This window comes from Lytechinus pictus, chromosome 5, assembly GCF_037042905.1.
Source record: "Lytechinus pictus isolate F3 Inbred chromosome 5, Lp3.0, whole genome shotgun sequence".
Taxonomy (NCBI): domain Eukaryota; kingdom Metazoa; phylum Echinodermata; class Echinoidea; order Temnopleuroida; family Toxopneustidae; genus Lytechinus; species Lytechinus pictus.
Window position 1 is genome coordinate 45,263,675 of NC_087249.1, and position 13,355 is coordinate 45,277,029.

At 35.9% G+C, this 13,355-nt stretch overlaps 1 protein-coding gene across 1 annotated transcript in view; it reads right to left on the reverse strand.

Annotated features, from left to right (window-relative positions):
• Window positions 1-13,355, reverse strand: part of LOC129261360 (sodium- and chloride-dependent glycine transporter 1-like) — a 44,159-nt gene that overhangs the window by 6,847 nt on the left and 23,957 nt on the right. The window contains exons 3-12 of the mRNA XM_064099523.1: window positions 11,139-11,360; window positions 9,051-9,182; window positions 7,746-8,010; window positions 6,727-6,859; window positions 5,527-5,661; window positions 4,374-4,477; window positions 3,759-3,889; window positions 2,983-3,092; window positions 2,221-2,355; window positions 593-692 (exon numbers count right to left, since the gene is read on the reverse strand). Coding sequence (XP_063955593.1) covers window positions 593-692; window positions 2,221-2,355; window positions 2,983-3,092; window positions 3,759-3,889; window positions 4,374-4,477; window positions 5,527-5,661; window positions 6,727-6,859; window positions 7,746-8,010; window positions 9,051-9,182; window positions 11,139-11,360 — 1,467 coding nt within the window. The remainder of the gene's footprint in view (window positions 1-592; window positions 693-2,220; window positions 2,356-2,982; window positions 3,093-3,758; window positions 3,890-4,373; window positions 4,478-5,526; window positions 5,662-6,726; window positions 6,860-7,745; window positions 8,011-9,050; window positions 9,183-11,138; window positions 11,361-13,355) is intronic.

Consider the following 13,355-nt stretch of genomic DNA (forward strand, 5'->3'; position numbering starts at 1 on the left):
CAGGGCTTGTAAATGTATTTACAGACTTCACTCATTAAAAAATCTGTCTCTTTCTTTCTTCATTTACAACATGAATGGCTAGTTCATTGATTAATAAAACTGTAACACCAAGATTGAATGAAGAAGATCTGACTAGGCATTTCTCAAAAATCATTCCAAATTTATCCACAAGTAAAAAAAAAAGTTTTGCTAACTCATTTCTGTTATATTATAAGATTGACCCTGTGGTTTGTGCACTACATGTTCTTATATCATGAACACTTAGGATTTTTGGGGGGATAGGCCAGGAGAGTATTTCATCAACATTTTTATCTTATATCTTGAACACTTAAGAAATTTCATCTTACATGTATCTCATGAACACTTTCATCTTATCTCATCAACATTTTCATCTGACAAGTTGTCAGATCTCACAGCTTTCCTTGAATTTGATTGGCTGAGAAGAAAAGTTCCTAAGGCAACTGTCAGATAAAACAGGACTTAACGGATGGAACGTCCAACAAGTCCTTTATGAAATGCTCCCCAGAACTTAATTTTTTTTATTTTAAAGGCAGAAAATATAACTAGACTTTGCAATAATTTTCTCACTCACCATATATCCATGTGAGAGCCAGAGGCATTATGATGCACAAGATGAAGGGAATGTGAGGCATGAAGAACTTATACAGGACTTCCCAGAAATGTGGTCCCTCCTGTATTACAAATAGAACAAACACAGTCATGAATAAATCAAAAAGAAGAGAAACGTAGGATGATACGGTCAAGAATGACTCGTCGGACCTACAGTTATAACTGATGATAATATTGGTTGGTTTGATTTGATATGAGATATTTATTTCTCCGTTCAACAAACAAGGCAATACAAACATTTAAAATATTATTTAACCAAATCAGGTCAAAGTGGAAACCATAAGAGAGTCAGTGATGTCACTTACTCAATTCATCTTTTATATCTTATTGTATGAATTATCCAATATCTAATTTTTGGCAGATTTGACAAAAATGTGATCCTTAATCATATCAAAGTAGGCTATAACATTGGCAATTGAAAAATTGTTCAGTGTTGAATTTGTGTCAACTTTTGAAATAAGAATTTAGAATATTCCGTATTTCGTACAATAAAATACTAAAGAAGTAGAGTAAGTGAATGGTGTCATTGTTTCCCTCCTTTGCATACTGACTAGGATTGGCAAAACTGTTTTTTGTAAGATTATAAAACTTTAAAATACCATAACTTTCTTTCACATCCAATTTTCATAAAATTTTCAGCGTTAATGTTGTTTGATTTTTATAAATTCAAATCAACTTTTTATTGGGGTGAACTTGTACTTTGACAATTTGAAGCTTAAAAGCAGATCAAATGAGGCCTACATGTATATATTATTTAACCCTTATTAAACTGGGGGGGGTCAATTTGACCCACTCCCCTTGACAAAGTTTGTCACTACGCCGTCGCGCCAAATCTTTTTACCGCAACGCTCGCTGACTTTTTACTTTCAAGTCTTGCGCATCTTTTGAGACCAAATTTGCGACGCCCGGGTACCTGGTTCCGAAATTACGCAACATTTTGTAAGTGCATGTCGGACCCGAAATAGCTTAAGAACGTGATTCCGTGTACAAGGTCAATGCAAATTGTGTTTTTCAACCAAAAATCATAAATGTATGATTATTTTCACTTTTGTTGGTTTTAATGGATTTATTTTATGCTATTTATGATCGCAAAAGCGTCCCTGACAAAGTTCATCGGAAAAAACAATAAAAAACAAAGGTTTGAAAAAACAAAGAAATACATAAGAATTAAAATACAATAAAATACATAAGAAATTAATTATATTTTTGCAATTTTTTGTAGATATTTGTCAGAAATGTAATAATTGATACTCCCACCAAAAATTAGCTTTCTGCTAGCTATATAAATTGAGTTTAAGGCAAAAACATACACAAAACCAAAATTTAGGGCAAATTTCAAACGCTTATTTGCATAATTAATTAATAAAAAAATATAAAAAATTAATATTTTGGATTTTTTTTTATAGTCTTGTAGTTTACATCTGGCTCTACGAGTGTGCAAATTTTCGCGGCGATCGCGCAATTAGCGGCCGAGATCTGAGGGGGGGGTTCAAATTGACCCCCCCCCCCAGTATATACTGGTCCGAAATAGTCCAGTTAAGATAGGGTTAATTAAAGGATCATAATACATGTAAATAGACCATGACTTACAGGTGTAATGAAGAGTAGTCCACCACCAAAACAAACCACGGTGACCAAGAACGAGACCGGTATGATGACCTTCCACGAATGACGACATCCAAATACATCCAGAAAACCAATTACTAATGAGAGTGTTACAACAACCTGAAAAGGGAAAATGGAAAATAATAAATCATAATAGTTACTAATATATAGCACTTAATACTTTGTGTTTCTAAGTGCTTTACAAAGTAATTATCATTACCCTGGTCATCGGATCCTGGCATGCCCGCATACAACGTCGGCACTTTCTCCACTCCCTGGGGAGTATTCCAACAAGGGTTTTAAGACTCACTTGCTAGGCATACTTTTTGCATCCTACCAGGTACTGAGTTAACTCCTGGGTGGATAGTGGCAAAGTTTGGATTGATGCCTTGCCAAAGTAAGGAAGCTAGGCCGTGGTGGGTTTTGAACCCTTTGGAACCCTCTAATGCAAGGTTAGAGTCAAAACCACGACACCACAACGCTTCCACAAAACATTGAAATGATAAACATTTTAATTATTATTATCATCACCAATATCAAATGACAAATGTAAGAATGACAAATTTTAAAAAGATGATTTTTTTTCCATCTATTTATTCGGTGCTAACCTGGGTCTATTAGGGTTATTCCCCCCAATAAATTATTCATCTTTTTCAATAGAAATTGAAAATGATAACAAGTTTCTTACAATGACCCTTTAAGTGGGATATAAAAGGATGTTTCTATGTATAGTAAAGTACTATTTACCTGAAAGCTGAGACTTGAAAGGAATGTGAAGAAGAAGAGAAGGAAAGACATAATCCTCGTATGTGGTAGGGAGCCAAAAATTGCTGTAAACATCACAAAGATTGTTTCTCCTGGAAGAAAGCACATGAAATTCTAATGAAATACTGGTTGACATATTACTACTAAAAACATCACCATTGGTCCAAATATGTCGCATGCCATTAAAGGGGATACTAGTTCACCCTGACAAAAAGTTTGTTTTGAAAAAAAGTAGAAAAATGTTGGTGAAGGTTTGAGGATAATCAATTAAGAGTTATTAGAATTTTAAGTTGTTGATCTGTGACATCAAAACAACCAAATGTTATGTAATATAAAATGCATAATTTTCCATTTTTAATGGTTCATGAAAACTATTTTTTCCTTAAGGAGTGGATGTAAAATGACTTATCTGTTAATTTACTGAAGATACAATAAAAACCAGTTTCAATACTTTGAGAAAATGGCATTTCATCAGAGATGCCAACCAGATCAAGAACATTTCAGTATTTTAAAGGCTGAAAATCAAAATTTTGGAAAGAAAATCATTATTTTCACAGAAATACCATAGGACAACACGTAAACTGAAACTTTAGAAATCAGTAATCTGCATGAAACCACCTGAGTATTCTTTCTCATTTTTCAGTAATAATTACTGAACACCAGTTCTACTTCGTAGCTCTCTTTCATTGATTTTTTTCCTGCACGATATATATGGGGACGCTGCTTGCATATGACGTCACAAATAAAAAAAAACTAACCTGTTGTTTTATCAGAAAGGTGAAGGGAATTCACATCAAGGGCCTTGCTTCCATAACCGACATAGCAGAAGTATGTGACGGCAGACAGGAGGTTGATGAAGAGCGCCACCAGGATGAGAACGACAGAATCCCTAGGGAGGAAATCAAAATATTTCCATCTTTTATTCCTGCACATGGTTTGTTTTTTGTCCTTGACTTTGAAGATCATGATAACAATGAAATCTGTTCCTTCCTTTTAAAAAAAGACTAAAAAGTCTGGGCTATTTTGACGCCTAAGAAGATGGGGGGGGGGGAGGGTGCCACCTTTGGAAAAGCGGCGCCTGTAGCTTCTCACTATATGCAGGCGAGACAAAAACAATCACACTGCAGACCGCCAACAAAATTACGCACATGTGGGACAGTCTATCATTATTGCTTGGAAAAATACCAGACATTTGGCTTGAAACCCATGCTTAGTTTGCTTTTTTCTCAGCAATTACACAATTTCTTCCAAAAACTTTTGGCACATATTCTTTATTTATGCAAACTGAGGGACTTGGGGAGTCACTTTATTGGATTCTGTACAAACTCATTTAGAAATCGCTACCACAACTGACATTTGTGTTTCATACTTACATGAAACAGTTGTTATGGAATTTGTTGTAGCTACTCAATGACATCAGAATCCCACACATTGGTGCAAACGTGATCATTGCACAGTTCAATGCCTTGGACCAAACCTGTGAAAATAAAAGGACAGCATATTAAAGACTTCAATCTATATGCTTCTAGAATAAACATATTTCTCGAAACAAACTAGATGGATTCTTGACTGCACCCATTAAAATTTGATGCCTACACCATTGTCATACATTCAATAAATAACCACCTTGGCTTTTGACCTTTGACCCCATATTCCATCGGCAATGAGGGGAGCATTTAATCATCATTTTGTCTAATAAATTGTAGGATCTAACAACTTTCATTGATTTTTGATTGGCAGAGAAGCACTGTTACTATAGTAACTGCTGGATAAAAGGTTTGACAGTAATTTTACGAAACACTCCCAAGATCATATGTCACTCACATGTGCAAACATGCGCTAAGTTTAAAATTGATCCCTTAAGCAGTTCTTCAATTATGGCATGAGACAAATATTTTCAGGTCCAAAATGACCATCGTAAACTTTGACCTATGACCAAAAATCAAATCAGATCATCTCATCCCCCGAGTAAAGCACAAATGAACCAAGATTGGATCCCTCAAATGGTTCCTCGGTAATCCCAAGAACGAATTTCAAAGGACATAATCAATTAGTTATTTTAGGTACCTCGTCATAAGTCTATGCTGAGTCTATTAGCTGCTATAAGGGCTCTATGCATCTTTTTATAGCAGCTTTCCCCCATTCCCCAAATGTTTTGTCTATTATGAAGGGTGAGAATGGGTAATGAAAGGCAGCTTGCGAGATTCCCGCTCGAAAGAAACAATTCCAATATTTGACAAGGTATTTTACTTTTGGCTTATATCCTCAGTGGTCCCCCCCCCCCAACCAAACACAAAACATATTGTAAATAGAAAATAAACATATAAAACAAAAAATAATGAATAAATCAATAAATAATTTAACAAAAAATATTAATACAATTTTAATGATGGAAAAAAAAAGATTAAAGAACATACATAAAAAATTGATAAGAGAGAATTAATCATTCAAAAATATATATATGTAAACAACTAAACTAGAAAAAATAAAAAACGAACAAAAACAGAAAATTCTTTGAAATTATACCTCTACTTCCAAGAGTTTGCTAACTTCTGGCCAGAATAGAAGTTTGATACCGTCCATTGCTCCATCCAAGATGGCGCCCCGTATTAGCAATACAATGAGGAGGATGATGTGAGCACTGAACAAGATATACGCAATCTGGAAAATGACAATTGATAAGAGGAAGAAAGATTTGAAATACAGAACACAATAGAATGATCATAAGTACAATGAAACCACAGATTATACAAACTTCATTCATACAGTATTTAAGACAGTGTATTTCAGTGTCCAACAATGAAATTGTTCTTTTATAAAAGGGCACAAAATTTACACCTGCTTTTGGTGGTTTGACAATTGAGTATCTGAGTATAAAAACGGCCCAAGTCCAATTTTTGGCGAAATTGAGTTAAATATGGGAAATTGTTCATTAAAAAATGACTTATCTTGTGTATAAATGATGAATCTAAAATCATCTCAGAAATGCCTTAAATTAAGGAGGAAAATCTGGTATGAGTGTCAGAAAAGCCCAAGTCCAGGACTTTGGCTTTTCTTACATTCATATCATAGCACCCTCTCTCATTACTTCAACTACTTACTACAGAAGTCTACCATGTATATGAATGTAAGAATGACCCAGGTCCATATGATTCTAAAAACGACCCAAGTCCACCAGACAAAAGGCCCTGCCCACAAGTAATGTGAATATCAATGTTCATAAAAAATGTAGACTTAAATTTGTTTTATGATGTTCTCTGATGTCTTTTGGCCACATATACTTTAATTGCCCAAATATAAAAAATATCCAGTTTGTTTTCGATTTTCTCAAAATTACCTCCTATGGACTTGGGCCTTTTTTTATATTCATATCCTCAATTAATGAGCCAACACTGTTGAACAAATGAATCCACTCTTTATTTCAATGAATCACAAATAAAAAACTATGAAAATCATAACTTCCTAATTCTTATGGATTTTCTTCTTACCTTGACCTAGACCTTTACCGATATTTTTCTCTAATTTTTCTGCCTATATCAAATCAAACTTATTGTATGGGAGAACTTCCCCTTTAACCTTAACAGAACTACATGTATCACTGTTTTTTCCCATCTATATAAATAATGAGTACTTGTACAAATATTATTGATGCTTTAGAAACAGTATTCTTATCCTTATCACATTCTAGAATCTTCCATTTTTTCTGGGCATCCCTCTTCTTCTTACCTTGCCAAAAGACTTGATGCCGAAGAGGATGATATTAAAAGTCACCACCCATGCCACGGCCAATGCTATCATCAGGTGGGTCAAAGGGTACCCAAGACTATTGGTCGTACCGGCATCCATCAGGACATAGTGCCTGTAAAGAAGGTCATAGGTCATCAAACATGAATAAAAGATAAAATTTGATTGAAAAGACACCACCCATACCACAGTGGGTCATAGGTTATCTATCAGAACAAGGTTCCTATCACACTGAGGTCAAAGGTCATCAATTAAGGTCGGATTGACATCAAAAGTAAAAAGCATAAATGGAAAGACAACCATCCATGTCATTGCCAATGATAATCACATGGGCAAATAGAAGTTTTGTGATAAGGTACAAGGTTATTGGTTGCATCAATCTCCATGAGAACAAAGCACCAATAAAAAAACAGAGGTCAAAGGTCATACTAAATTCACTTAACCCGTTGCCGACTGGAACCTGGAGATCCCTGTAAAAAGCCGATAGGAATCAAAGAATTCAGTCGTCAACAGGTTAAAAAGAGAGCTTATTTTGTTAATCATGAGAGCCCTTGCAGATCACATTGAATTATCATTCAATATTTCATCCCATAGCTATTCTCACCATCATGTACAGAAATTATTTTTAAAAATGCAAAAAAATAAAATAATAATATACGGACGTTTCAAACCACTAAGAAAGAAGAAAACAAAGAAGAATATAAGTACAAGATATAAAGTAAAAGAACAACAAAGAAACTGAAAGTGAAAACACCATTACGAAAAATTAATTATACATACAAATATAGAGATTAACGGCGAATATATACAACGGGTCGATAATCATGCGAGTATATTCAAATAATCCTAATAATTAAGAACACAATCCGACTTTAAAAATCTGAATACAATATGATTGAGAATGCAAATTAACCGAGGGGTAAAATTTCATACAAAACACAATAGAAGCGAAAGATAGGAGAGTGAAACTTATCAAAACTTGCTAAATTCCTTCAAATTACCTGTAGAATTCTTCCTCAGGGAAGCTTGCTTTGAAACCTGTCACGTTCTCCTGGATGGACGACTCGTAATAAGGATCCTGGGCGGAGTAGTTCCCTGGGACCAGCGGCTGGCAGCTGATCACGTTCCATACATTGGAACAGGTGGTATATACCAAGTCATCGGTCGGTAGGAAGATGGTGTACATGTAGTATAGGCTGTGTCCGGAGAATGGTCCCCATAGGAAGGCGAACCCCAACAGCTGAAGCAGCATCCCGATACTCAGACCTGAAAAATGTCAAGTGGGTTAAATCCTATTTTAACCTGACATTTTAGACAAGATTTTTTTACAAAGATGGGGGGAGGGGGTGCAAACTGCATGACCTTCAGATCTCGCCAATGAAAGGTCCAGTCAGTGTGGAATATTGCGGACTTTGGGGCATGTGTAAAGGGTTGCTTGGGAAAATTGTTTTATTTTCCATATTATTACCTTAATATGAGAGATTGAAAGAAACGTAGAAACATTAAAAAACACAGCTTTTATTCATATTTGTGTGACAAAGCAAAATGCTCAACTGTTTGTGTGCAATATCATCAACACACACACATTCTGAGTCAATCTCTCATCTCACATGAAGCATGTATTCAATCTAACAAACACCTTGCTTTCTTGCCAAACAAGATCGTTCTATAGGAATTGTATCGTTGCTAACTTTGTCAGTCCAATAGATCTTAATCATCTTTTTGAAACATTCTACATTATTTCAAAAGCTTTACAGTGTTTTTTATTTTAAGTGGCTAAAGACATGTTTTACTTTCACACTTTAAGATCTAGTCACACTGTTCCATGCAAGCCTTGCACGTGACTTGCGGGTCGCCTGCATTGGCAGTATCTCGGTTGCAGTCAGCCGCAGCAGTTCATAAAAGTCTGATTTGCCTGCAGAAAAGTTTTGAACATGCTCAAAACTTACTTTGTTGCAAGCGAGTTGTGGGTGAGTGACTGCAACTCACCTGCAGGCCTTGCAAGAAACGATGTGACAGGGCCTAAAGTTTCATGCCATGGTCCCGTCTTACAAAGAGTTACGATTGATCCTATCAACCTCAACTATATGGAAGTCCATCAATGTCATAATTCATTCTACAGAAAATTTGTACAATGTCCTTTGAAAACAAAGAGAAGCACAGACAATATTCAATAAAACGATATGCCCAATAACAAAAAAATATTTTGAACAAACGTGCATTTCAATTGTTAACGTTGCGGGCTTTCCATAGCTGTGGTTGATCGGATTAATTGCAATTCTCTGTAAGACGAGGCCCGCACTTACCCTTTAGGAGCGGGCAGAACTTCCAGCAGGTGAGGAAAGAACAGCTGGCAAACTGGCCCAGGGATATCTCAATCAGGACCAAGGGTAGGATCAACAGGAACAGGGCTATCATGTATGGGATCAGGAAGACGACTGGATGGTAGAATCAAAGACAGAGAGAGAGAGATATATATATACTGATTTATGATAATAATAATAATCCGCTTTTATATGTATAGCGCCTAATACATCGGAACGTCTCTAAGCGCTTTTACCCCAGTCATCGGATCTTGGCATGCCTGCATACACTGTATGCACTTCCTCCACTCCCTGGGGAGCATTCCAACGAGAGTTCTAAGAATCAATAGCTAGGCATACTACATAGGCTTTCGCATTCTACCGGGTACCCATTAACACCTGGGTGTGAATTGATGCCTTGCCAAAGGACGTAAGGCCACGGTGGGATTCGAACACACGACCCTCTGATTACAAGGCGAGAGTCAGAACCGCTGCACCATGACGCTTCCACATGCGCAAAAACTATGTGCATATTCTTCTGTGCTGTAAGAGCTCCTGAAATACTTGAAAACAAACAAAGTTTAGAAAAAGGAAAGAAAAATGTTAGGAAATTAACGAAAGATATATATGCCGTTACTCAATGTTTGAATGTTTCTACTGATGGAGATGTTTTCACTTCAAATGGCAAGTTATTCCATAATTTGGTGGCTGCGAGAGAGAGAGAACAAGAGGGGGATGAAGATAGAGAAAGAGATAAAAAAAAGTGAGCAAGATAGAGAAAAAGAGGGAGAGTGAGAAAGAAAGGGGGAGAGGGGAAGGAAATGAGGGGAAGGGGAAAGAGATGAGATAGATAAAATAGAAGAGGAAGAAAATGAGAGAGTACAAAGGAAAGGGAATAAGAGAGAGAGAGAGAATGGGGAAAAATCGGCGGGAGGAACAGTCAGTGAGGGGGTAGCAAGAAGGAAATGAATAAGACTAAAACAGAAAGAGTCGATGACAAAGTGAGAGAGAGAGAGAAAGAAAGAGGGAGAGAGGGGAGAGAGAAGGGTGAAGGATAGAAATAAAGAGAGAAAACAGAGTGGGACGATCAGAGACCACAAATAAACATGTCATTTCAATATAATGTGACTATAAAAAAAACCCTGACTGATACTGAAAGAAAATATGAAATAAACTAAGATCCTACCCACTTATCAAAGAGAAAACAAAATGAAATCCAATGCTAAGCAATAACACCATCAAGTACGACATGATATCATTAGCTTTCTTATGACAACAAATACATGTCAGAGCAGCCGAGTGCACACTTCAAATACTGGCTTTATTCCAATATGTACATGCTTCTTATCTCCTGCTTTATGAAAGGGTTAAAGTTATAGACATGCATGGAGTGCAATAACCACCATCAGCATCTACTTTTCAATATCAAACTGCAATGAACATAAATTTCTAGGCCTACATGTACTTAAAAAAATAGAATCAAGTATATCTGCCAATTTGTAAAACAAGAAATACAGACCAAATCCTCCCCAGGAATAAACAGGTTTTGTCATGAATATCATTGTCAAGATCCTTGACGTTATAAATAAAACATATCAGTGCTTTGGTATAAAACTGTATTGCATCTTGTGTTGTCTGTTGAGTCTATTCAAAATCTGCTAAAATATATTCTAAAATAGTTCTTAACTTGAGCACATTTCAAGGTGGATTTGGTGCTTCATAAGTTAGTGTATTACTATTATTATCCAGGAAAAATCATAAAAAAAGAGAAGCTCATCCAATGTTGCAGTCTTAGGAAATAAGTTATGAAAAGTAGGCCCCCCCAAAAAAAATCAGCTTTTTTACAATTTCTTGTTTTGAAACTAAATTGATTTATACTAACAAAAACTGTTTGAATGTAACCTTGCTGTAATCTAAAACCTCCTTGAAAACCGTGTTTCAAGGTAAAAAACAGCCTTTTGAACATTACACTCAAGCTACAATCGAGATTTAACATAGTGCAAATAAAAAAATTGAGAGATCTATTCATGAAATGATAGTATATTTATAAACAAATTCATGACAATTTTACCAAAAAAATCAAGTCATTACCTCCTCCATTGGCGTACATCAAATATGGAAACTGTGCGAAGCTGTCGATGTTGAAGATAACGCAGAAAATGGCACACATGAACTCCATCTTGTGACCCCAGTTGCCTCTGTGTAGATTCTCATCATTGTAACCAATCGGGAATGGGGGAGGGAAGCCCTTTCGAATCAGGGGCATGGGTACAACTGCATCGCCATTACCTTTGTGGTCCAAGAGCTTTGTTTCTGAGAAATAAAGAAAGAAAGAAAGAAAGAAGATGCAGAATGAAACAATTATTGAATTTATCTTGTCACCTAATCACTTTAAAGTTTATCACATGATTCAATTCCTTCATGTGACAAAGAATTTTTTTTAAAGTAAAATGGTCCCCCTTCAAGCACATGCAGGCTCTTCCGATGACTATTTCTTTACATGTTTGTAGGTTATTAACGACTTTACAAACAACTGAAAAGTGTTCCAAGGTACATGTACTACATTATGTTCTCAATGATTTCAATCCCCTAGCTAAAAGAATACAATCTTTGTGATTAAAATTATCGATGTTAACAAAAATTCAATTCAAGGTTCATTATTCGACAAAAGTTTACAAGGAAATTTAGTCCAATTTTGTAAAAACACCAGTTAAATATGGGGTATCCCACAAAGCATAAGTAAATGCTCCAGTTAATATGTAAACTGCTTTATGATCCCAAGCTTGACATATTTCCAAGCATGTGTCTGCCAGTTGTAACAGAAATCAAAACAAAAACATATATGCATTATATGAAAACAATGTAAGAATTATCTTCATGCTTAACCTATCATTGTTTTGCATAACCTTTTTCAGTTTATAGAAACATTTAATGGATTTATTAAGGCCAGACTGAATATACCGCGGAACAAGGAAGGAAGAAAGGTTTCTGAAACAGGTTCAACATCAACAAAAGGAAAGTCCTGAAATTTTCCCTCCTGAATCCATAACTTACACCCACCCAATCCAACCACTACTGACTATGGCCTACTCTTTAAAACGTGACTGATTGAAAATCAATGTCAATTATGGCAAGCCAGTAAAGTCATAATTGGTTATCAAGATGGTGAACAGACTCTTGGTTTGTGAGCAAAAATGAATTCACTGTAACATCCCACCGCTGCCACCTGGCCAGACCTATTGTACATTATTTGTTCTATTCTTAATGGCCTATATTCTTACAAGGGGTTTCAATAGTACCATGATACAAAAAATGGACTATGCAGACCTCTTGCATTATCGCACTTCATCAAAGAATGAATTTTATTCAGAAATAAGCATAATTATGTACAGGAAATCTGCATTGTCCATGGTTTTGTACCATGGTACAATTGAAACCTCTGTTAAGAATACATTACAACCCATTGAAATAAAAACAAATAATCAACAATACAGAGTTCATGTACTAAATGTAGTTTAAATACATCGGGGCCAAAACAACAATCCCTGATTTGCCTGAATGTGTCAATCACTTAATGTAAAAACTTGATTATCAATTACACAATGACGTAAATCATCTCCCAAAAGCAATATGCGCAGACAGATACACATTCTACATAATGATTAGGTACTCCTTGACTTTCCATAGATGAGGTTGATGTGAATCAATTGTTAACTCTTTTCATGACTAGGCCCTGGAGAAGTGATCAATCATAGCTACTTCCAGTTGTTTTCTTGTGGGTAATGCTGCATCATGGGAACAATTACTCACAACCAATTACATTACATGCTCCGGAACAACAAATGGTCATCGTGCAGGAATTTGCCTATAAACTGTACTGCATGTCCATTGTTTGAATTGAGTGGTTTTTACCAGAGGACTGATGGCCTTTCAGTCATCTTCAAACATGGGGGCGGAAGCGGGGGGGACGTGTCCCCCCCCCTAAATTTGAGGTGGGGGACGATCCCCCTCTAAATTTATTGTTGATAACTTTTTTTTTTTTTTGCTTGTCAATTTTGTTTCTTGCGTCCCCCCTAACATTTTTGGTTGATAACCTTTTTTTTTGCTTGTCAAAAAATTTTGGTGGTCCCCCCTAAAATTTTTGGCTTCCACCGCCAATGTCTTCAAATGATACAGATACCAAGGACTGATCCTCTGCAAGAGGCTAGTTTTGATCCCCCTCGATAGCTCAATAACCACTTGGCCAAATTAAAAGTTATGTTCAAAAGTTCCACTCGGACAATAAACTTTTCATATAACATCCAATAT